Raw genomic sequence first — 26,819 nt, forward strand, 5'->3', positions numbered from 1 at the left:
ATTAAAAAGACCTCCAGTGTGCCAGCTGGTGTATATAAAATGGAATAAAATGTGGCTTAGAGGAGCTAACTTCTCAGTTTTAAAACAAGATTTTAAACACAAATCTAAGTCTCAGTGCTGTTTGTAACATAACAGCTCAGCCATACCCAGTGGTACTTCCGAGTACCAAAAGGGTAAACTTTGGAGGTTAGGGCAGTAGGTGTTGAAGTCAAAAGTATAAATGGCTCCAGAAAAAGGGTTAAATGCATTCCTGGACAAGAGTTATCAAACTGTTAGAGAGCAGCAGACTATCCCACTGGTGGTATTCTTGCCTAGGCATCTCCTTTCACTTTTCAGAGACTGCAGGCTGGATTAGATCAACCTTTGCCTTAACAATCTGCAATATGTTAGTATCACATTAAAGTAATATCACTGTGAATAAGAACACCAATTCAGTTTTTCCTTTCCTCAGGATATATCAAAAGCACAGGGAAAATATAAAACAAACTCATTTTTGCCCAAAAACATTCGACTACTGAATTTGATGCTGCAAGCATTTGGGAATCTGTTTCTTCAATCTGCCAATGACACTCTTCATTCTGCACAGTTGTTATAGCTGAGCGCTGCCTGTTGTCTAATATAGGTACCACCGTAACATTCCTCTGATATGCGAAAGTAAGATTAGCTGTATTTTACAAATAAGAAAACAAAGCAGAGACAGGTTAAAGAACACAAAACAAGATCTTATAGAAAGTCTGTTAGCAGAGAAATGAAAAGCCTCCAAAATCCCAGGTTAGCACTGGCCTCATACTTTCCTTAAGGAGTAACTTTAGACTGGAGCTGTGAGTCTTAAAAGAGTCATCAGAATCAAGGCTCCCTTTCAATGACCTCTGTACACAAAAGCTCCACCTCTATCCACAAATCTTATAATCTAAGCATCTATTTCTGGGTTTTCAGTAGAGTTAGAAAAGGTCCAAGAGCTAAATCCTGCTCAACTAAGTAAAGAGCAATGGACTTCCCACATATTTTGAAAGCTCCACTAAGTAAAGCACAGGATATACTGCAGTCTTGCAAACATGCATATATCAAGTACCAGAACCATCAGAGGCAAGAGTAAGACATGAAATCAGTTCTGTAATTAAACTGTAAAATTTAAAACAAAGTCAAAATTATCTAATTTTAAATAGAACTTCTTGACAAATGCAGGCAAGAGTATAGAGATGTATAACTGCTCCACCTCATGACTTCTGTATCTGGATCTTATTCACATTGATAGGAAACAGATTTTTAATAACTAAAAAGTGACAAAATACGGACTTCAGTACAGAAAAAAATTGCATTTACCTTATTCAAATTTTCTTCTCTCACCGAGTTTTCATAAATGAAAATTTTTTCCTCTAAAGATTTCTTCAGAATATCTATCTTATTTCTATTCCTGGATCCTGGTTTTTTCATTTTGGAATGTTGCTGTAAGACGATAAGCACAATGCTGAGTATTCGTAAAAGGCAGACGAAGGTGCCTTTTATTACTTACTACAGTATTACTTTCTATTATTGGGGGAAAAACCACCAACGAATGAAACACTTGGCAAGGATTACTTTCACTGAGAAAATATTCTCTGAAATTGATGCGCTAGCTATTCATTCAGAAGACTCCTTTCAGACATTCAAAGTTGGAAACATTTTGGTAATTTCTTTCAAGTAGAATTATATATTCATCCTTTCCACGAAAACTGCCAGCACATAAATTTTATTTTAAACAAGCTTAGCAAAGACAATATGCAAAGATTTTAACTGATACTTTGTCTCCTCAGCGCTGTTTAAAATGAACAAAGAATATTAATTTAAGAACTACATTGTTTTCAAGACACACTTTAAGAATCACAAATGAACCATGATAGTATTAAGGGGCACCGTTCCAAGTAATCAAATTATTCTTGACCTTTATATTTCTTTACAAGAATATCATCTAAGTATAATGTACTCTTGGGGAAATGATAACATCTGTTCAACTCTAAGGCTTTGCAAAGTCATCTTCCTTCTTCAGTACTTCAGAAATTACTAAGGTTTTGAACTAGGCTAATACACAGTACAATTAACCCAAGTTAGTTTACACATTTAGATAACATTACTGAATCAAACCACAGCACGTGAAAACCCTTCTCTTATGACGCTATACCAACAATTCATACATAAACCAATTTTACTTCTTCTGTTTAAGAACTGAAGGTAATTTATGAATCCACATTTACATTTCACTGGAGAATTAAACACCCTTCACATATTTCTTAAAAAAAAAAAAAAACAGAAAGGTGAATTGCTAGATTTGATAGACAGACAGACTTCTTGTAGGGAAAGACTCTTTGAGTGAGTATGCCCGATCTTCTGTTTATTTCGACTTTAAAAACAAATAAACAAACAAGAAAATACCACACTATATGCCTGCTTCTTTTGGAAAAAAAAAAATCATAAATCCTGCCCAAATTATTTCCAAGAACAGCCAGCTATTCAGGAATTTTGCTTTTCTAAACAGACAAGAGAGTCGAGGACATTCCCCTTAAAAAAAAGCAAATGTCTCCTTACTTGATGTAGTGTCCCACACATTAATGATTTCAATTTAGTAATGTAGCAATGCACATGGGTGATCAAAGAAATCTCAGTTTGGGATGTAAAGGACCAAACTTGTCCCTTAGCACTGCACCAGTTATTCACCTTTCAGGGGGCTCTCTTCAGAGACACAGCCCTTTTCGGATACCCATTTGTCCCTTTATACCTATGCCTTCATCTTGAGAAAGTTGCAGGACAGCAAGCAACAAAAATATACAGGAGTGTGTGAAGACGACATGTTTATTCACCGCTGCCCAGACTGCACGTTTAAGGTCCGCAGATCCACACTGACGGGAGCAGCGGGCACCGCTGTCCCCCCTCGATGAGCAGCCATGGACCTGTGCCTGCGGATGAAGTCAACACCCTGCAGATAAGTTCACGGCAGCGTGACATGTCCCCACGCTGATCCCACCTGTTTGCTGGGCATCGCTAAACGCTGGTCCACTTTCAGCAGCTCTGCTTCCCTCCATGCCGACTCGAAAGCCTGGAGCAAAGTTCTCCCTCTTATTCTGGGCAGAGCCAAGCTGCCGTCCATTTGGGAAAAGCAGCAGTGGAACTCTTGCCTTATTTTAAGCAATTCCTCTTCAGATAACGACAGGGGTAAACTTTGCAGCTGCCTGTTAAAAAACAAGAAACATCAACTGTTCTGTGATCCAGGCAAAAACTAAAAAGACACGCACAAAAATATTTTACGTCACAATGATCATCCCTTCCTGTCGTATTCACTCATCAGGTAAATATTTCCAAACAGGATTCAGTCGTTTAACAGATTCAACATGTCCTTGAGGATACTTTCAATTTTATACACAGAAACTCCTGGCCTGTAAAACTGCATGGTCAAGAGGAAACAGATTATAAATAAATGAATTATCTTAACATTTCAAGTATAATCAACGAACACACAGATATTGCCTGTGCACAGAACTCTTCCACCACTTCAGGTACCGTACAAACCCTGAACATCAGGGCTCAAATCAACAAAAAAGCTTCCCTTAAAGCCTCCTTGTGCTTCACAGCACTATTTAACCGCCACTGTTAAATATGTTTCCTATAAAAGGGAGGGAAAAAATAAGGTACCCCTTCATTATAAACTCCTACATATTATCCATCCCAAAGGTTTGAGTGTAGTCTTTGTAATAAAGCTTCCAGTAATCTCAACAACATGGATTATATTTTAGCAGCAGTTTGAATCATCCCAAAATTCTTACTTGGTAGGGGCAGAGTTCCCCGTGTGGAAGTCTGCAAACTGCTCCTCAGGTCAAGCTGAAGTTGACTTAAAAAAAAAAATGCTGAAGTCTAAATTCATCTTCCAGTTGTGATTAACCCTAGACTACCTTCATATAGTGACAGCTTTTAAGGGGCTTTTTGACAGAACTGTTGTGCAAAGGTATTTTTTATATATATTTTTCAGTATTTTACTGGAAAAGTAAGCAGCTTACTGTTGCTGTAAATAAAGATAGTACCTAACAAACGTAACAAGGCAGCACTGCAGACTGGAACACAATCATCATGGAATCGTAAGTTAGAAATAGGAAAGACCTGCTGGGTCATATAATCTACTTCCCTGTTTGTGTGGGCTTGTTCTCAGCAATACATTCAGAGATAATAAGACAAGTTAGAAGATACATTGAAATAGCTTACAGAAAAATATTTAAAATATTCAATAAGATACTTAATGAAATGAGAACGAAAGGAATACACAAATGTACTTCTCCAACAAAGACATATTGGGCAAGATCTCTTTGTGTGTGTTTAAGTTTATGTGTGCACCTGCCTGTGTGTATTTTTATATGGTTTTATACTGTGCAGCAGAAAAACTTATAAAGATGATCTCTGGACAAAACTGCCTAGGCAAAACTGTTCTTCTTTAAAGATGAAATATGAAGGAGAAACCTTAACTAATGTTTTTTTTTCTCTTCTATTTCTCATACCTGGTATGTTTGGTCCAGAGGCGAACTGTCTAACATGGGATTGCCTGCTCCAGCTACATCTTCTAAAGTTGCAATTTTGATAGCAGTCTATATTCTCATGTTCCCATGTTTCTTACAACGTCAGTCTTATTACATAAACATTATATAGGAAATACAGTGCTGGTGGTGTGCTACACAGATAGCACAACAGCTAGTCAAAAATGTACATGAAAGCTAAGAAAATGCTGATAACCTCTCAAAGAGGTTGAGAGGTGCAAACCTCTCAAGGATCTTGTTATCCAACCTGTGCAACACCATGCATGCAGATGTCACCTGCAGTCGTGGTCCCTCCCCCTGTAGGGTCTACCAACAGCGGCAAACCATCCTCCCCCACCTCACACAGGTCACATGGTGGGCAGCAATGGCTGAAAGGTGCAGTCAGGGAGAGTGAAGGGCTCTGCAACATCCCTGACGCTGCGTGCTGGGACTCCTTGCTAGCCCCAGACCCTCAGTGCCAGGGGCGAGCCGTCAGCTGGTTAAATCGGCCAAGCGTGACTTGTGGCTGGAAGGAATTAGGCCTGACATACTAAATGACATTTCTAAAGTACTGGACCTCTGAGAGTGGACCGAGAATAAAAATGAAAGACATGCAACTGAAATCTCACACGCAGTGAACAGAAATATTAAGATGTCACTCCATCTTCTTAGTTTTAAAAGCCAGTGGAAATGCCACTGGTGCATTAGGAGTATCAGCTCACCCTGCTGGTTCTGCAAGGGCTGAGCACTTGCAAAAAATCAATTCCAAGGCATACAACAGATAATTGATCATTAAGAATTTTATCCAGATAGGTGTTAAAACTCCTAGCTGAGCTCTACTTATAAGCATTAAAACTCCTAGCTGATCTCTGCTTGCAAGCGTTAACTAAGAGAAGGGAACGGAGAGATACTTGCATGAATACTAATTGTTCCCAGGTCCTTATTTTTTTTTGTTCTGAAAGACTCTTTTCCAGTTCTTCACTTAGCTTTTGCCTGGTGAGGGAAAGCAAGTCTTCAATGGCCATGCTCTTGTCACGTTCTTCTCTTTCAAGTTGTTCACGTTTAACAGCCATCTCCTTTTTATGCTCCTCCACAACTTCTAGCAGGAACATCCGCAACACATTGAGCTTTAACAGTTCTTGCACAAATACTCCATACTGAACACGTTTAAGCTCCTCAATGGTTTTCTCCATTAGACTAAATGTAAGCTCTCTGAGCTCTTCACTGGCTTCATTATCAAGCTTCTCAGTAAGTTCTTCAACTTCAACAGCATGATCACTCAGAAGACTTTTCCAGTGGCTGATGTAGTGACTGACCTCCTGAGTTGTTTTGAAGGTGTCTCCTAGTGACAGCTGCTCCTTTCGATGTTCTTTCTGCTGATTCATTTGCCAAAAAAAAGAAGTAAGGTAAAGATAAGGGACAGCTCCCAAATTCCAGCTCTTCAAATATGTATCGCCTAGCAAAGAAAAATTCTGAATGTTTGTTTTTTTACTGTTCAGAGACTTATTTAGCACTCAACTTGATGGCTTTCTGTATGTCTAGCAGGCCTCTGTTAATTCAGACTATTATTAGATAGAAGAGCTAAACAACATATGAACTTGTGGTCTGACTTAATCCCAACTGTCTGAAATGTAACAATTTGGCAAGATTCTGCAACTGAATCTGGGTCAAAAAACATCAACACAGGGAGAAAAAGAGTTGTTTGGATGTTTTCTTTCTTACAGCATGCAGCGATTTCTCTGAAAGCTAAATCAAAGCTACTGATACTCAGAATAAAGGCAATGAGTGACGTCTCCATCTTTCTTTATTCCTGATCTCTCTTCTCTTAGCATTAAAGAGCTGCCTATTAAAGAGCAGTCAGGAAATCCTGAAACACATATTCTGCTAAAGGTAAAATTAATTTCACCTAACTTTGATCATTAAAAAAAAACCCCACCTAATCCAAGGTAGGTTGTTTTTTTTTTTTTTTAAACATTCTTTATGCAATCAACAGAGAAAGAATGGGATCTTTGGATAACAATTCTCTTCCATTTATGTTGGATCACTTGCAATTTCTCTCCAATTATGAGACCATCACTTTTTGGAGGTCTTACAGTTAGCTTTGAATTTTAGACAGCAGAAGTTAGGAGAACTGAATCCTACCAAAACCAACCACGGGTACAGCATCTTTTAAACTTTTTATCTTGTAATTACCATACAAGAATTTTGACTGTGCTGTGAAAGTCATTTACATCACATGCAGATGGCGAAATCATAGAAACGACTGTCACAGATCTGCGTCATCTCCCTCAATGAGAGGGAGAGCTCAGTTGGTCTTTTGCACTTTCAGACATCAAAGGAGGGGACTTTAACATACTTTAAGTATAGGGGCTTCATGATTTTCTCCTGTAATACAATTTTCTTGCAGGTTTTTCTGAAACAACAACTACTAATGACACCTAATTAAGGCGGTACATTGTGGTACACAGCTAAAAACAAGGGACACTTATTTTCATATGTGCTCCTGGCTATGTTAAACACCTTCATATAAAAGCTACACTTTATTTTTCAACTCATTCAGTTTTTGCTTCATAAGCACTGTGACAATAAACATGCTGAAAATAATTACCTTTTGCAACATTTCTCGTCTTCGCTTGATAATGAGTTTCTGGTGAAGCTTTTGCTTTTCTTGTTTTAAATCATGATCAAATTTCTGTTTAACAGAATTAATTTCAGCCTGAGCTTGCTCCAGCAGCATTCTCAAATGACTTTCAGACAGATGACCTGCCCTGTAATAATAGTGTTTAAAATCTGTTACCCCAAACTGTGAAGAACAAGAGGATATTTGAGCTAATTCATACCATAATAAGGCTCAACTAAGCAGCCACACAGAAAGATCTGTTTCTACTGCAGTAATACCTGTGGAGACTCAAAAAAGGAGCTGAATAACAGAAGGATAATCTCAATCTCAGAGATGAGTCCAGAACTGAGGTAGTTCGCAAGGTGGAGTGAAGATGTATGAAGAAAGAAGGGGAAGAAGGAAGAGAAGGCAAATACAAAACCAACCATTTATTACTTAGTAATGTATGCAATATTCAAATGAGACATTTTAAACTTTATACCTTATTCATAATATTTACATTTTTCATTCACTGCGACTAGAATGCAATTCTAGATGTCTTCTGTAACTCCTTCTCCTCATTAGCCATGATTTCCTCTTTCAAGGATGTCATTTAATCAAATAAAAACACTTAATAAAGATTTTAAAGATACAAACGAAGCACTTCCATGAAGAGATTTATATTCACGTTTCCTACTACATTTTAGTTTTAAGTTATAAAGATTTCAAACTAATAGAGAAATGTAAAAATCTGATAGAGCAAATTCTCAGTCTTAAGCACACAACATCTGTTTCAAATTGAAGACCACAGTCTACCTCCAATTGCTATAGTACTTAACTTCAAAGAGTAAGCAGGATCCCAATCACGTCTGTGATAGACAAAAAACCTCTCTCTCCATGAACTTGAACTGAATTTCAAAAAGTGCCAACTATTCCATTTACACCAGAAATTCCCCAAATCTTTCTCAGACAACAGAAGAACAAAAGAACATCTTAATTCAGTCAGATTAGCCTTTTGGGCATTTGTAAATTACAATTTCTAATATTACACTCAGTGGACTTCCAAAATGTGGGGCTGAAAAGGTCAACATGGAATTTTGGACAGAAACCATCACTTCCTAAACTGAATCTGGAAGCTGTCCAAACACTTTCTAAATTATTTTTCAAATCATGTTTTCCAGAAGCAAAGAACATAACACATAGAGACAGAATTCAATTGAATTCTGCAAAATCTCTGAAAATCAAGACCGTATAATATGTTGGGCTTCCATGTCCCCATTCCAATAGGATAACTGGCAAAATTCATAAGTGTGACTCAGGGCTAAGTGTTGCAATCTGTTATCAGGCCCTTCTCCAGAAAGGACAGAGTCCCATTCTCTCAAATTTTATTAGGATTTGTTGATACTGTCACAGCTTTATTCAAAGTCAAATCCTCAAAATACAAGCTGAAAGAAATAAAATAGAAGCTGCAACAATTGCACTGTTGCTGCGGTGGACAGCTTCCACACTTCATGTCTCTCTGCCTACCATTCAAGCATCCACAGGTGTCTGAGCAAGCCATGAAACATCATCCCCCTCCATGTACTGCATGTGCTGGAAAGAAACTGAGATTTGCTTTATCATACATTCGAATCAACCAGAGAGCCTCCTTCAACAGAGCTCATCCAAGGTCTATCCATGCTATTTTTTTAAATTGTCTGTAGGAAGACACCTTGAGAGCAATCCACCAAGCATCACTCTGACCTTCTGCCCAAGTATTTTTTGCCATGAAAGCAAGCCACGATAAATTTCAGTGATATGTCCAAAAAAACAATAACGTACTCAACAACATCAAGTTTCCATTCCACGTTTGGTAACTTTAAGTCTAGGCCTCCTTTTTGTTCAATCTCAAGGCTAAAGATTAGCATATCAACGGTAAATTTATTAGGGTAAGGAAGTGAGGCAAAATAATAACCGACATATTACTTTTAATACCTTCAGCCTGTCTTTTTTCAGTAAAATAAACCCAGGCACGCTGCATCCAATTAAAATCCCTGTCCAGAGCAGTGAAAAAGGGCTGCAGTAGAAAAAGATGGATGTGCTGGAACCATCCAGCAAATGAGAAGATTTAGGAAAAGCTATGCAATATATGAGTGACTGGAAGATGATGCATACCAACCTATTCCTAGGATAAAGAAAAGTCCACGTTATTTTAGTTTCAGATTGTTGATTTATTTGGACGTCTAACGCACCCACAGCTAAAACTGTGGGTGATGCAGTACTACAAGATCCATCTATATATTTAGAAAAGCCATATAACAAAAATAATGGGTGAAGCCCTAGCCCCACAGAAATCTATGGGAGTCTGCACGGTGACATAGTAGGAGTATTATGTTAATATCTAGAGGGTTAAATCACATCAAGAGACCTACCTTTCTGGCTTCATATAAATACAGTATACAAATAACTACACTATTAAAGCCAAAAGATATGCTGTTCCCAAGGGACTGTGAACTGAGATGTAAAATAAAAGGAAAGCTGAGGAGAACACTGAGCCAGTATAGACTGTATGACAAACTGTGTGGTCTTAGCATATCACATGTCTAATCACCAAAGAAATGTGCAGGCAGATCTTTAACATCTTTGAACAAGGAGAATTTTAATGCAAGAGAACACTAAAGTAACAATAAGGATGTCTGCAGCCACATCCTCTCAAATGCCATGGACACCATGGAAGATACAGAGGTGAAACACGTGGCCAACAGCCGCTAGTATTTTAGGTCATTTGGAGGCAGACCTTGACTTCTCCGAAAGGAACGAAAGTTGACCAGTTTAGGAGAAAACGGGCAGGGAAAGGCACTGCAAGTAAGCCAAAGTGTTTGATGCAGTGGAGAACTGTCTAAGGGATTTAAAATGAGAGTGTGAAGTGGTTCAGGAAGAGGAGGGCTGGACCACAGCAAAGCAAGAAATGAAAGACAGAAACAAAGCAGAATGGTGGGGAGGCTGAATTGTAGGAAGGACTATATAGAGATAATCTGCAAGATGTTGCCCACGTTACTGCACATCAGTAGCACTTCAGGGATTTCAGAAATTACTAGAAAACATTATACCGATGCAGTACCACTGGAGGCATTAGCTTTACAATACCTACTCCCTGAAAGGTCCATCAGGACTGCTCAGAAAACTACTTTGGTTATAAAAAGGTCCATATAAGTGGAGAATATTCAAAAGAATACTAAGTTAGAGACCAATAAAAGATGCTTTGCTTTGATTTTTTTTTGTCAAAGATGATCAATTGACTATTTTAAAAACATAGTTCTAAAGAAATATTTGGCATCTTATAAAAATTGAAATTTCAGAAGCAATTTATAAAGGATAGTGAGTTCTTTACATCTAATGTAGTTCTGCTAATTCATTAAGTTTTTTTAAGAAGTCAAAGCAGGAAGGAAACTGGTGTGAAAGAGCAGGTACTGGCAGCAGAATGACGCAAGGCTGCCCTAGCTCCAGAATGCCACCGCTTCTGCAGGTACCCAGGGCTCATCACCATTACCAGACCAACACTTGGATAAACATTGCCTGAAGTACTGTCTTTCTGTCCATTTATTCACCATGCTTTTCTTCAAGGGAAAAGATAAACAGCCTTGCTATAGACACCTAGAAAACTATCATTATGGGTTATATTTTCAAATTTGTTTTCCTGCATTTTGGCACTACGGACTGTGGATTTGATTTCCAAAAGGCACTGAATACCCACCGCCAGCTCTGACAAATGGGACCTTTTATTTAAATGCTATCTTCAGAAAGCTCAGCTTGAAATCTCTGGCTGCTCTATCTCATTTAAAATACTCACTACCAACCAAGAATTGTTTTGGCTGGATTTTGCTTTTCATAACCCAGAAGTTCCTTATATCTGACAACACAGAATCTCTTCCATATTAATTTGAAATTGTCTGAAAGTCCTCTGCCTTCATCATACATGTGCTGTGTTATGTGCTCCTGACTCCTTTTATCTGTGGTATATCTAATCCACACTTTTTCTCATTATCATACATTCTTAATCTATTGTTTCTATTTTTGATAAAGGTCTGTATCTATATTTACATGAGCGGATTCAATGCTAAATTGAAAAAAATCAAAAGATTATGGATAGAATAGGACCAGACTTCTCTTGCTGCTCAAATTTTAAGGCTCCAATCTGTAAATATTCCCTAAATCACTTTATAATAAAAAATTGAAATTCAGCTCCACCTATTAAAGGTTATAACTTCGTCTAGGTTTAAACTAGGATATTTCAGTTTGCCTGCAGCAGAAAGACTAGTGAATAATCTGAAAGAGTACATTCCAGAGTTTTATAACCTCAATATCTAAAGAATGAACAATAACGTAACAGTTCGGCAAAAATTTCCCTGAATGAAATACAAGCCCCAGAAGGTGTGGAAAGTTACAAGGAAATTCCACATACGAAAACAATTAACTACATTTTGAAATTACCTTGACCTGTAGCAGATCTTATTCTATCACTGCTCATTGTATACACAAGGGGGTCCATCAACTTTCCTGCCTCCCCAAAAAACGTAAAGCATACAAAAATACCCAGTTTTCCAGGCAGAGGAAAATTCCTTTGGATGCAACCACGATATGACTGTGGGTGAGAAAGAGGGAAGGGTACTTTGCCATCGTGCAGTTTAGAGTATGCTCCGCACTGTGCTGCAGCAGCTGGGAAAGGCAAAGAGGGGGTGGTTTCCCTTAGTTTTACTCCCTACTAAATCTGCCTTTACATTTCTTTGTGGCTTTGGATGTGAGAACTAGGTCTACTTCTAGAAAGGCAGATGCAACTTCTCTTGCACTAACTCAGCCTCCAGCTACGGATGCTTTTCCTTTGTCCACTGAATACTATAGCCACTGCATACTTAGAAAAGTTTGAGAGGGGAGTGCTGTAAGATTTACTTTTTGGTATTGGTAATGATGCTTGCAGGGGTTTCTCTGTTGTTTTGTGTGGGGATTTTTTTTTGGTATGAGCAACTATCTCACTATAATATACTTCTTGGGATGAGATGCACAAGGTCTTGAATTTCTAATACTTGAAGTTTTCTCTCTGTCTTGTGGTTGATGTGTTGCTCGACTGCTAAATGCAATGACAGTCACTAAACAACAAACTCAAGCTATTTTTCCAGCTTGAAAAGCCTCAGTTGTTCATTGCAATGATTTGCAGCAATGGATGCAAAGGGACCATACTGATGAGAGTTCTTCATGAAGGATTTTTACGTAACTACAACACCTGCAAAAACACCTGAGAATATTTCTTATAATCTGATTCCAAAGAGGCATGAACTGATGGAAGGGAACTCTTGGTGAAGGTTGTTTAAATTGCATTATATCTCCTGTGCCAAAAGATTCATTTTTGTTTTGAGTCACACTGCTACAGACTTTAGCAACCTATACAAGGCAGAGCAGGCGTGCTGGAAGACCCTGTCTGTGATCTTCAGACTAAAGTTAGGGGATGATTCCAGTAAGGAGGAGGCAAATAGGATAGTCAAGAAGAGCAGGGAAAGGTTACACAAATCAGGTAAGTTAGTTTATCATGTCAAGAGATACAACAGACAAAATCTTTGCCACCTAAATCACCAGTAAGTCACCACCTCTCTCTCCACCCTGTCTACGAGCATTTCTGCAAGCATCCTCCTATGGAGTATCTAAATCAGCCTGGATCCTGCAAGATTTCCCAAATAAGTTAAGTGAGTGTGTAACAACAGTCCATTTCCAGGTTTGCTTTTTACTTCATCCAACTTTTGCTTTTAAATATTCCCCGCAACAGGTGGCTTCCCTGCTAGTCAAGATCCTCTCCAGTCACGTTATTTATAAACTTAAGTCAACTGCATACATAAAGTTTCTTCAGAAAATGTTTTGCATTCCAACCTGAAACTGTACATCCAGCTCCTCACAAACATGTTCAATTACAAGTGAAACAAAATAGTCTTGCCTGCTAAATCCAGACATTCATGCGTGAAGAACCCTGATGAATGACCTTCACTGTATTCCCACTGACTTTGCAAGACTTCATGTGACTGAGGACTATTTACATGAGGAATAGATGTACAAAGACACCTAGACTCTTAGAAGGGCCAGGTTCCCACTGAAGTCAGAATTAATAGCAGATATGTATACATGTTCCCAGCAATTCACCTAGGCACTGTACAAAGTGGGCACAGACACAAAACATCTGCTGAGATACTAAGTAACACATCCATCGTTACAAAATATTCTATTAGAATTAATACATAAAATAACAAATATATTTTATGCGCTATTCCTGCTGAGTAACATAGACAAAAAGACTTTCGAAGACTACTCTACTGTCATTCAGATAACATAGCAATACAACTGCCAGAAATAGTCGAGATACTTGCCTTTCCATCTTACTAATGAGACTTGGTATCTGGCTTGCTGCTGCATTTACAATAGCAGAGGCTCGAGAATCACATAACTGTATCTTATTTATAAGATACTCCCTGAAAGCAAATCTTCTGTTCAGATGATATTTCTTGCTGGCTTGCAAAAAATCCATTAGCTCTTCAATGTCTCCCTACAGGAAAGGAAGAACAAACATATCTAATGTACTTAGATGTACTGTTAAATTCAACTATCGCTTGTGAGTAGCGGTCAGATCAGATTTGTATATTAATAGGGCAAAATTAAATAGCTCTTACATATGAAAAACTATGAGTTTATATTAACTTAAATCTAATTATCATGTCAAATTAGTACTGTTGTTTCAATAAAACAAAGTAAAGAATATTTCCAGCTCTTGGCATGAGTACTTAGGCCTCATCGTCACACGTACTCTCCTAAATAATCAGAGCGCCTATGTGTTAACATACACAATCTCAGGCTCTGCTGGCAGGATTTTAAGGGAATTTAGGAAATGCTGGGCTGAGCCTGACCCCCAGGTGATCTACTGAAAGGTGTAATTTTTTAGCGTCAAGTCAGGCATTCTCCTACTGAGCGCGTGGGGATAACATACACATAAGAAAGCAGGTAGGCAAAGAAAGGATCCCCTCAAACACAGGGCAAGAGTGGGCAATGGGAAGGGTTGAGATACCTAAGAGGTTGATCTGATAAGAGATGGGCTCAGGAGGGTCAGCAGCAGAGCGCCTGATGGAGGTAGGTGACCAAGCCGGTCTTCTACTTAGGTGACCCATGTCTAAGCAGCCAAAATAGCCTCAACACTTCTTTCACACACGCCCCATCTTTCCCCTGTGCGCTCAGCCGTTTTTTGCACAAGCGTATGCCGCACCTACATCTGTTAGTGGTCCACATGGGACTCTTCAGTAGTAAGATCTGACAGTGAATCTTGCTTTAGAAGTGGGGCCTCGCAAAGGAAATAGCAAGTTTTGACACCTACTTTCCAGACGCTGCTTTGTAACCTCCAGGACTTCAACTTGTTACCCTTTTGACATATGACAACAACATAACGAAGAGCAACAATCACATGCTTTTCTTCAAGAGGCAGCCAGAATAACAATCCTCAAAATTTTTGAAATCCAGAACACTGACTTTCAACACACACAGAATAAAAATCCCTTCTAGGAAACAACACAAACTACTGTGCTGCAAAAGGTTAAAATGTAACTAAAACCAAAATTGAAGTCCTGACCATACAGCACTCCCTACCATGTAAGCTGGAGATATTCAGTCCCTTAAAATACAAAGCGATAGCACTTTGGAGGTATTACCATTTCAATAATCTACAGATTTGGATTGCGGGACGCAGTACATCTTAGGAAGCGTGGAAAAGCAGCTGATACCTAGCATGTTTTGAAAACATCTGTATGTCGCTGCAGTCCCTTTATACGGCCTAAATTATTTTTGAAAATGGCACTTGGGCATTTCCATAGCATGCTGAGGTCCCCATTAATACCAGTCAGGGCAGATCTGGAACCAGAAGTTTGCTGCATGAGCACAGATGTGCTGTTTGAGCACGCTGCAGGGGCAAGCTCCAGGGCAGAGCTGCACCAACAGAGCTTTCAGGAGCTCGGCTAGCCCCCAAGGTGTACAGGCATACCAAAATATTCATGTCAAAATTGGAGATTTCTAAGTCACAGTCTTCCAGTGCATGGTGTAGACATTGTTTTAGACTTATTTCTGCTGCATGACACAAGTGAGCTCTTATTCTTGTCTTCCTTGAGCAGTAAAGACAAGCTTTTAGCACTCGGGTGCTTTGTAAATATTACCCAAGAAGGCAGCATCAAACATACAATGCTGTGGCAAAAACATCTAACTCTTGTCATTGTAGAAGACAGTTGTGCAGGTGCATTAACGCATAGCTGTTTAGACGTCTAAATGTGCATAAGGATGATGTTATACTTTTAAATTATTCCTATGAACATTAGTTATAAAAGTGATAAAATAAGGGCAATATTTTTTAGAGGCCTATGAGTGCAGACATTTCCTGAAACACTTTCCAAAAGTTACTGTGGGTTTGTACTCTGTCATTAGGTTAGGAACGGCATTATTATCCTATTACCTGTATTTTAGAGTAATCTTGCACTAGTATTTTAGCTGCTTCTAACTTCAGTTCTCCCTTGAAAATGGCATTTGCTATCTGTGTAAAAAAGATGTTATGCAGCTCCTTTCTCCTGGAAATAGCCAGCTGTCTATAAGCCTTTGCAAAATATTCCTCCTGCTTTACCAGAAGAAACCTCTTCAAATGGTCCTGCTCCAGGCCGTGAAGTCTATCCAGAAGACTTCTGTATTCTACAGCAGGCTGCAGAGATGAGAGAAATTAACAAATCTGAAGTGAGACTCAGTATTCAACATATTTTAAACTACCAATGTTTCTAGCTTATATATATTCTATGCATACTCCGATTACTCATTTCAGGTTTGAATGAACCTGAAATGCTGAAATGCTTAACGCTAAGTCAATGTATATTTTCCATGTTTTTCATCTGTTCATAATGAAGAGGGTTGTACAACATTCAATCTATAATCTAGACAACATTTCCAAGGCATAATGAAAGCTTTTAGAATTGAGGAAGCATTCTTTAAGACAAAGTGTACAAAACTGCACGACATTCAACACAAACTGGCTATATACAAAACACGTTTCTTAGGCTTCATCAGTTCTGGGATCTTATTAATATTGAACATAGTTATATAAATCAGGGTAATGAAATAACAATAAGCATAAATTTTTAAACGATATAAATTAGAAAAATCTATTCTACTGCAAGTCTTTAGAAGTTCTTAATATCAGTGACCTACTTTATCTATCGATTTCTAGAAATTAATCCAAGAGCATCAGTTTAGAGTCACAACAATGGAACAGAATTAAATGGCAATTCATTTAAAACCTTCTCTGCAAGAAATACTTTCGCATAGCTCTCCAGCAAGACTTAAATATTCATAGCTTTAAACTCAGATGGCATAAACTCATTTTAAAATCAAAACACAAAACATCTCACAGAGCAAAGAAGGCTTCTTAGGGCAGCAGAGCCACCTCATAGTAGTTAGGTTGCTCTTGTTCTAAATTTCATACTATTTGTCTGTGGAGTTTGTCCTCTGCGCTGAAAACTGCCTGCACCACCCCTCATTCCCACAGAGGCACCTTGCAGGCAGCCCATAATTAATCAAAAAGGCAGAGAATACATGGTCTATGTTTTTGGCATTATTTTCTGGACAGCAAATAGCCACAGTGATGACAGTGTAAGGACTTACCACCTGTGAAATTAAATATATACTCAACCCCTTGAAGAAGGCGGCAATACCTGAGAAGGCGAGTGCCGTGCTGCTGTAACACTCAGGCATGTCCCAGCAAAGGGAGAACACAGGGCCAAGAGAGCTCTGCGCACCTGGTACAGCAGCATCACCGCACGCCACCAGGGCGGAGGCAACCAAATACCAACATGAAATAAAAATCGCATCAATACCCTTGTCTTCCTCCTACGCTAACATAAGAGACTACATAGGATTAATATAAACACTAGGGTTTTTTTCTTTCTTTAATTAGATCATCATTATTACTCTTCTGTAAGAGAAGCAGTGTGTTTACCATGCATTCATATGCATGGTAAATTTTGCATTTAAGATCTTCTCTGCCATCACAAACTGGTAATTTTGTCGCTCATCTTTATTAACTACAGAGACTGACTTGTAAGTGTGCTGTTTGATCATACCACACCAAAACCAACTTTATTAGCACTGAATAAATCCATTTTGAAAAATAATGTGGCTAGGAGGCAGAGCGGCAGTGGTGAAGCATTTGAGTATTTATTTAATTTTCTGTACTGCTCTTCAAGAATAACACTGACAAATGTGTCCAGAGAAGAGCAACAGGAGTATAAAATGACCTATGAGGAGAGATACACACAATTCAGCTTAGGAGCCCTTAAAAACTACCAAAAGGTAGTTTAATCAAAATGCAAGTGGCAGATGGAAAAAAAAAAATGCTAGACACACACTTGCCACTGTCAGGACTTTCAGTCGCTTTCAGGACTGCCTGGATTCCCCCCAGCTGTTGTTAGAAAACAGTTTTGGGTATTAAGAGCCTCTGTTAAGCTGGAGTGGGTGAGGGAAGAGAAATTTTCACAACACAACAACTCACAAACATCTCTAACAGCAGCTATAATTTGGTTTAAAAAAAAAAAAAACAAAAACCTTAACTTCAAGTAAATAATTTTTCTTCTCCTTTTTCTGCAAACATTAAACCACAGACTTGTAAAGAGGGAAAAAACAATAGCTCTCAGCAAAGGCAGCCCCCGGTCCCACATCAGAGTTCAACTGAGAAATTACTCGTGTTTGCTTGGGGCAACATGCCTCAGCCAGCAACACAGACCGGAAATAAAATATGCACCCTGCTCTTCTCTGACAGAAGGGGAATCAAAAACATTGTAAGCTGAGATTTTTCAGAAGCACTAAACTGGAATTAATTCTTCTCCTATCAAGATTTGGCCAATAGTGAACATTTCTGAAAATTACTTCCCCGAGTTTTACTCTCAGACACAATTAAAGAGTAGGACAGGTGGAGGAATTACACCATCTACCTTACCTTACCTTTCTTAACGCCAGCCTACCTTGCCACATTGGCTGTTTCTCCTTTCACCCACACATCCCTGCTCTGGGGTACTGCAAGTCACTTCTCTACCGTGCCCTTTTCGCCCAGGTTCCAGGGAAGTACAAAAAACATTTTTTGTAGATGCCAGTGATTTTTGCTGCATTCTTTCACAAAGCCTAATTACTATCAGGATTTTTGGGGACAGGAACGTGAATAACAGGACAGAAGTAGATGATAAATGGAGTAGGACAAGAACTGAGCTGGCATTAATCCTTTCATTGGCTCCTATCATTTAGAATTTCTAAAACAAACCAGAAAAAGTACCAACGCGCTTTGTAAGAAAACAGAAGTGCTGCGCTGAGACCTGGAGCAAACAGCCAGCTTCAGCCAAGCCCCTCTCTCTGCAAGGGTAGGACTTATCTCAACCGTATCTATTCAAATATTAAGCTTCTAGTTTAACAGCTATCTAGGCTCCTTCTATAACCAATGGAAGGAGAAAGACTTCTGCACAGCATAATTCACCTCCTTAAAAAAGTGCCCAGAAATCTCACTCCCTCCCTGTCACCTTTGATCTTCTAGCACTCCTAGGTCAGGATGTTCATAACCAAAGGATATTCGAATGTTGCCTGGTGGCACAACTTAAAATTCATCTGGAAACCTCAAAGAAGTTCAGCTGGCTCACATAGCCTTGTCCTCTCAACTTTCTCCCCAAAAGAGTGATAAATCCGTTCTTCCAGACAGCCTCAACACACTCTACCATCTTTCATGGGACACACCCTTAGCAAAATAATTATTTTCTCACAACTGTCATTATGAATTGTCATAAAGTCCTAAACAACTACAGGTATATTGTATACAAACAGTAGGATATCATGTTTTGGCCGGGGGGGGTGGGGTGGGGTTGCTTGTTTGTTTTGTTTTTTGTTTTTAATAGAAGGCCAAAAGCTTCAATAATGTCCACAAAAGAGCATACACAAACATGCTGGGCTAAGGGAACGTATTCCTGCAATGAATTATTTTGTCTATACAACCCAAATGAAATGGACAGCTGGAACCTCGGCAGTGTCACATTCAATACCCATGTATCTGTTTCTGTTCCAGAAGGAAAGCCCCGCTGGTAAATAATGAACTGCGCTACTTATTTCCATCAAGCCATCCTCTTGATCTGAGTTATCAAATTATACAAGCATGAAACATTACTTTGAGGACTTTTACATTTTAACTTTACAGAGGTGAAATATGCAAAAATCTAACAGAACTGTTTCCAGACAGATGAAATAACATGAAAAAAAATCAATCTGTTTTATCATAACATTTCATCACACTTGAAAAATGACATGGGCAAATGGAGCATGATTTTGTAGAGAGAAAGCTGGACTGGCAGTGAGATGACCCAGACTCCACTTCCAGCTAGTGACCACCTAGGAAATCCTGGGCAGTGATGCTTAACCATTCAGAGAGAGATCTTTGAATGAAAGCGATACATGTAAGCACTAAACTTTCACTTAAAATGAGATGCCAAGCATATACAGAACTATAGTCTGCCTTTAGTTAATTTATCTAACTATTATCCAGAGGATATTTCCAGCAGCAGTCCACCCCCTGCTCTGCCTAGAATCTACTAGATCGTTCTGCTTGTCTTCATTCATTTGGGGAGAAATCAGCCCTTGTTTGAGCTTATAGACTCATTTTCCTCAAAATAAAAAATATATATTGCAGCCTTTTTAATTAGATTGAAAGACTTCTGATGAAGAGAGCGTTGCTCTGCTCTGAGCACGCAAAAAACTTTACACTGGCTCAGCCTGGAGATCCAAGGGACCGCGGCAGTATAAAATAATAAATAACAATAGTTCTCATTTCACAGTGGTGTGACTATAAAAAAGAAATCAGGGTAAGGATGACCTTTTGCTTTCAGGTGTCATAAATCCTCTTCAGAAAGTTTCATTGTCCTGGTAAAATAAAATACAGAGTTTCCTGCTAATGACAAATTATCACCTCTGAGCTTGCAATCACATTTAGTACTGTACAGCTTTTCTCTTTAGTTTTTTAAGAGGATAATTCAGCCGTCACAGTCTACAAGAAAACCAACAACACAAAAACCACATATCACGCACAGTATGTTGATTTCATACCAGATTTACCTTTTCGTTCACTTTCTTCATTAATTCTTCAGCCTCCTCGTTTGCAGCTCTTTCTTTTTGGTGCTGAGCCTCCATTTTCTTCCTAGTTTCCAAATTACATTCAGCTGTTAAAGCCACCATCTTTCTTTCATACTCTTCCTGAATCTCTTTCTCCATGGCAAGAAACTGCTTTTTAAAAATTGAACTCATCCTCTTCTCCACATGAGGAAAGAGGCTGTGACTGAAAACCATGTTCTTCATCATCATAGCAATCACTTCTTTGCACATCTGCATTCGATATGCCTCCAAATCAGCGTCTGCCCGAGTCAGGCTGGTGACTTCCAAGCTGTGGAGAGGCAATCGGGACTGTCTGAAGTCTCAGACTACTGGAAACTTCTACCACAAACCAAGGACATATAGATTCATTCAATATTGTGAAACTGAATGGCAGAGGAGCACAGGAATATCACCGCGTATGAGCTCACTAATTACAAAAATAAGAACTCTTTAAAAAAGCAGAGTGTGCCAACTTCTACTACAGTTACTTCAATGAAACACCACTATTCTTATATTTCCATTTCAGTCAGAAAAAGGAAAAGCTTTTTTTTTTTTCTTAGAACTCAAAACTTCCCTCAGCTCAAAGGCAAACATAAGCATCCTACAAAGAACAACTCGGTGAGAAGCACACTGCACATGGGGTGAATATCTGAATGGACTGTAAATTTCACTGATTTTGTAAAACAGTTCTAAACTCACTGACCCCTCCATACAAGTGCAGTACTGCTTCGTGTTCTGCTGTGATATACTCCCTTCTCTGTAAGGAAGGGGATAGACTGTTTAATTATTTGCTGATACACACAAATTAAAATAGTTGTATCTTTACTCCCATAAAAGTTAACAGAGTTCGAGAAAAGTGATTAAAACCAGACAGAAATACAAGACTTGTTATGAAATGCAGTAAATGTCACGTCGCATATGAGGAGATTCTCATTTATCACTAGAGCTAATTAAATTGCAAGGAGAATTATTCTCATTTCATACAGTACGTATCTATTGTAAATTCTGTAGTTTTGCTAATTCCGCACTCAATTCAGGATTGGGGAATTAGATATTATTTGCCCCTGCATGCCAATATACCTGAACACATAATACTATCTGCTTCTCTGTACAGATGAAGTATACAATAATTTCTTTGTGACCTACGATACACACCATCAACATCTTAAACTCAGCTTAAATTCTTTTTTTTTTTTTTAGTTAAGCTAAATTATTGGTTTGATTTGTTCAGCAGGCAAATCTTGGAATAAATTTCAAATGCTGTAGCAAGATGCTACAATGCTGGGAAGATTTGCAACATGTTAGAAGAATACTATATTCAGAATGTTATATATCAGAGTGTACAAAACCACCAACAATTCACCTTTTTGTCAAGCAGCTCTTCTTTTCTTTATAAAACTAAATAAAGTTTAACTAAACAAAAAAACCCAGCGATATTATTATCACTGCCCCTCTGTTAAACACAGGAGAGGTATTTTGCCATTTAAAAATCAATGATCTGAGATTAAGTTATTTCTTTACCATAACTCTTAATATTCCCAAAATATACAGGAGGTACTAGTTCAAGGTATGTTAGGCAGTCATAAAGAAGCAGAGACACATTTTTGCAGCCGTCTATCAAAACCCCAGAAGCGCACTGGCAATGCCCAGTCAGACAGCACGTGCCCTGGTGATCCAACCAGGGCTGGCTGGGGGCCGAGGGGCTCCGGTCCACGCCGTCCATGCACCGCTCCCCCAGGAACGGGCTTGGCCATACGCGCGGCGTGCAACACTTGAAGCAATTACCTGGCATGATATCCAGCACTCGGGCCTCTGTGCCTGCTCATTCACAAGTTTCTAGTTCTTCCTAAAAGCCACCCAGAAGGCACCTTTGCCCCACGCATCTCCTGGGACAGTGCTGACTGGAGCTGAACTCAAACTCCTCAGCTTAAAGCTCCCTTCAAAATTCTGGTGAGGGAGGGAGGGAGGGAGACAGCTGCAAAATTCCCTCCTTCCCCACACTGGAGGAGGAACCACTGTTGTAGGAGGCCAGAGCCCCTTGAAACTCTATGTAATCCCATTCTGAGCCTGAAACATTCTTAGTAATACAAAGAACCTTTACAAGCTTGTACTTTCTATAACGTTCCCAAGATAATACAGCAATCCAGCTTAGCTGCGCTGCGTGCACAGATGCAAGAGGGAACCTGCACGTTCACGGCGACCTTGGCTGCCAGTGGAGGACCAGCAGAGCAACACCCACGTGGCCCACTCTTAAGGTCCCCACTGCGCTGACCTGCGCCCTCTGCCCGGGGACAGTCCTGCTCGCTCTGCTCCCATGGGAAGCACTCCACATTGGCAGCACAGTTGCATATTCTCTATCTTAGTCCTTTCTGTTTGCAGAAATCTTAGGACTTCCTGCTGATACAGCCAGATAGGAGTAAGGTGTTTACTGATGACACTTTAAAAGATGAGGGGATCAGTTTTGTGCAAATGCACTGAAATACAAAGCAACACTACCCTAATGATTGTCAGGCGGTTGTGGGAAGCTTCCCTTCACTGATTCATCTGTTCATTGTTACTATCCTGTAAAACACTAGCTACTGGATTTACTTCTCTGTTTTAATTCCTGCTTTAAGTCCAGTAGCTCTGTTTTAACTGAAGCATATCTATCTTTTGTAAGAAACATCTCATCTTGATTTTCAAATATCCCATAATGGAGAAGCTAAACAACACTCAGTTAATTGTTCCAGTTACTAATTCCTCTCAGACTTAAAAATGGTCACCTTACCTCAGCTTGAACTGGGCTAGTTCCAACTTCCAGCTCTCTTTGTCTGCTGGGCTAATGAGTTCCTTGGTCATTACTTTTCTGTTGTTCATACATGCACTGATATATGGCCATCTCACCACCTAGTAACCCTTTCTTGCTGAAGTACAGAAGATTGAATTCCTCAACTCTCTCGCTAGAAGACAACGCTTTACAACTCCATCACGTTGATACATAGCTCATAACACATGGCATTGAATACCTATTATAAATGCTGGATTTTTTCCACCATGATTTGAATAAAAATTAACTCATGCCTTTCCCAACTACTTTCTAGTTACTTTTACAGTCTTGCTTTTTCAGCACTGACCCCAAGAATGAAAAAAAAAAAACAAAAAAAAACCACCACACAACATTATGGTTATCTTTCCCTAGGTCTTCCAGGGCACTTCTTTCCATTTACTGCAAATCCCTATGGACTGGATCCAATTGATCCAATTCCATTTTGAATAAGATTTCCATGCCTTTCTTGCCTGCAAAGACAGCTGAGGAACCCAAATATCTCCCTTCCTCAAGGCTATGATACCAAATGCAGGAGGAGCAATAGGCATAGTTCACCTGACATACACCTAGCAGCAAGCAAGTGATGAGGCTGTTAGGATCTCAGGTGTATTTAATCTGAAACTCTCACCCTCTATTTGCCTGCCAGGAAATCTATGAAGAAGGTGATAAAGCAGAGGAAGCGTGTGAACTTTCTACTGACCCAACAGTAATAGTGCAGAGAAAAAAATAATTACAAGCCACAACGCTTCCAGGTCACATCCTGGAATACAGAAGCCATAACCTTTCTTCAGGAGCAGCTGAAGAAAGGCTGTGCCTATAAGAACTTAAAATCTACCCTACAGATGATGTGCTCTACTTCTGGTCTGCTCCCTACACACAGCAGCTTGCAGGAGTGAATTGAAGTCACCACATGCACCAGAAAACCTGCTTCAAGTTCTCACCCCCAAGCGTGTCTAGTGCTGAGGACAGTCTCAGGAACATCCTTAACCGACTTCCTGGATACAGTCTTTGAGTCATAGACACCAACAGGCACTATGTCAGCACAAATCGGAGAGCCTCTATATATAACATAACAAATACTTTCAGATTCAAGGTCCTCAGAAGAACAATGCTTACAGTTATCTAGATTAAATATGCAGGGTTTTGTGACACCTGGGGAAAAAAAAATGTAATTTGACACTCTGTGCATCTTCAAACCCAGGCAGATTTAATAAGTTGCTCTACACGCTCTGCACTCCTCCTATTACAGCAATTCACGTTTAAAAGGTCTCACATCTCTTCCTGAGCATACTCACCGTAATGGAAACATGAAAGACAACAAAGTACGGTTAGCAGATGGCAATCTGTTGATGAAAAAGATCAATGTTTCTTTTGGGCAAAGCATGCAGACAAAGAATGAGGACAATGCAGAGGTAGGTGGTAGGAAGGGGAGGAAAAAGGAAAGGTGAAAAGACAGGTAGGAAATGAAGCGGCAAACAGCAAGAGTAAAGATTTTTAACTCACTTGGAGAGGAAGAGGGTTTAAAGATCTGTCAGAGAAGAACTGGGAGGGGAGAATCCCAGACGTCAAACACAGAGAAGCAGAGAGAGCGCCTGAACGCCTGACGTCTTCCACAGACCTAATGAAAGAATACAGGAAAGCAACTAGTGTCAGGAAAAACCAAGCACAGTTAATGAAAAAAAAAAACCCAGAAACTTCCCACTGACTACAAAATAACTGTATCTTTAAGTCTCATTATTCAAATTAGAGGCCCACAGAGGAAATTTTAGGGCAGGAGAATTAACAGCTGCTGAATGTATTAGTCTTAAGAAGTAAAATGAACTAATAGCTTTCTGATACATTTTCAAAATGAATTCAGAGTTCATGATGATAAGAAATTATTGTGACAATTTTCTGAAGTCAAAACATGAGAGAAACATCATGCAAACCTCTCCTTCTGTGGCATTTTATTACCAAAACAGGAAAAAAACTTGTTTTCAGAAGACTCATTTCTCATCAAATGAGAAGCCACTTAGTACCCGTGTATTACAACGGCAGCCAAAGGAGACTGGAGCTCCACGACAGCAGTTTCTGTAAAAGCCTCCCCTAGTGGTAGGTGGTGCTCCTGAAGAGCGTGCAATTAAAGGCCATGTGCAGATGCTCTGTATCTTCATTAGCCTCAAAGCCCCCTTGCAGCAGTCACTTGGTGCACTGCTGCAGAGCAGCTTGTGGGCTGCAGTCGCTCCTGGTGGAGACACGAACACGCACAGGGCAAGTAAGGACAAGTACCTGCTACAGCCACCGCACCAGCCCCTGCGAAGCCGCATGCTGATGTGGTACTGCATTCGCTGGCAGAATGCAAATGGGGAAGCTAGCCTTTAGCAGAGGAGGAAAAATGATGACAAAAAAGAAGGTTTATCCTCTGTGTTGCCTTGTCACGCTGGAGAGAGGTGAAGACCAACAGAGGAATCCCTTGAAGGTCAGAAGGGAGTTTCGCACACCCAGATCTTGAAACCATTATCTTCCAGTGCTTACTTTTTTAAATGAAGAAAGCCCAAGTAAAGTACAACGGCCATAAACGGTATTAAGCTGCAGAAGTGATTTGTTTCCTAAATCATACATTTACTGAGGGATCAGTAATATAATATTAATAAGCCAGGCTATGTTTGTTGGTGTTTTTTCTTTTTAAATAAGTGAATATTTTTATTTAAAAAAATGCTGTCCTGGAGATTTCAAAGTGTCAGACTATAAAATACGGCGCTGCTGTTATTTTACTGAATCTCAGTTTAAGATTAGAAACAAAGGAAAGAGAACAAAAGTCAACCTCTCCCGATGACCCTCTTGTACTCTGAATGTTACAGGAAATTGCACGACAACAAACGTTAATCACATACTGACACTATTTCACATGTTTCTGTGAATATGTAATTGCTGCTCCAACTGTAAACGTGGACCCTTAGTTTGCGGTGACCTAACTTGCTACCTTCAACCTCTCTCTCTGTCCTTCCTCTGCTTCTCGCACTTTCCCGGTGGGTCAAGCCCCAAAAGGGAGCGCAAATACTTTGCGGCAGGGATTTATGCAGAATGCAGCACTATGAGGCTCAAATCTTTGCAGGAAGCCCAAACCTGTGCTGAAGCAGAAGTAACGAACGGGAGGTCTGAATGGCCCGTGCCTATATCCCAACAGCGCGGGGTTGGGAATAGGAGCTGAGCGTGTTGCCTCTCCCAGGCTTTGCCGCTGCCTGCCGTGGCGCGGCCCGCGCACGCTGCAGGGGTCCTGTGCTGCACCAGGAGCTCGACTGGCCCGCGGCCAGCTCTGAACTGGACGAGTTCATCCATCAGGTCTGTGACACAGCTACAGAGCAAGTGTAAACTCAGCACAGCTGAAATGTGGGTCTACAGAGAATACAGGACATCCTGTAAATAAATAAAACGGCCACAAAAGGTATGAGATGATTATCTAAGGATGCTTTCACATGGGTGAGTCACAGGTAAATTTAGTTTTGCAGAAAAAGGAAATAATTCAAGACGGTGACAAAACTACAAATAGGATTCCTACAATATACAACCTCCCTGCCCCCTGCTGCCCTCCAAACGACAGAAAAAGATGATAAACTGAGCTCAGAGATCATTGGCTCTCCTTCCGAAAAAATGATTCACAAATCACTGCCAACAGTCTAAACGCAGGATTTGC

General features: G+C 39.6%; 1 protein-coding gene across 4 annotated transcripts in view; it reads right to left on the bottom strand.

Moving 5' to 3' along the window:
• Positions 1-26,819, bottom strand: part of EVC2 (EvC ciliary complex subunit 2) — an 81,026-nt gene that overhangs the window by 21,327 nt on the left and 32,880 nt on the right. For 3 of the 4 annotated variants that reach the window (XM_068943400.1, XM_068943398.1, XM_068943399.1), the window contains 7 exons: positions 20,305-20,629; positions 15,635-15,874; positions 13,518-13,693; positions 7,141-7,300; positions 5,444-5,908; positions 2,999-3,199; positions 1,324-1,446 (listed from right to left, as the gene is read on the bottom strand). In XM_068943400.1, coding sequence (XP_068799501.1) covers positions 1,324-1,446; positions 2,999-3,199; positions 5,444-5,908; positions 7,141-7,300; positions 13,518-13,693; positions 15,635-15,874; positions 20,305-20,629 — 1,690 coding nt within the window. The remainder of the gene's footprint in view (positions 1-1,323; positions 1,447-2,998; positions 3,200-5,443; positions 5,909-7,140; positions 7,301-13,517; positions 13,694-15,634; positions 15,875-20,304; positions 20,630-26,819) is intronic. The other variant, XM_068943397.1, reaches the window with a different exon arrangement.

Source organism: Struthio camelus, chromosome 4 (assembly GCF_040807025.1).
Source record: "Struthio camelus isolate bStrCam1 chromosome 4, bStrCam1.hap1, whole genome shotgun sequence".
NCBI lineage: Eukaryota > Metazoa > Chordata > Aves > Struthioniformes > Struthionidae > Struthio > Struthio camelus.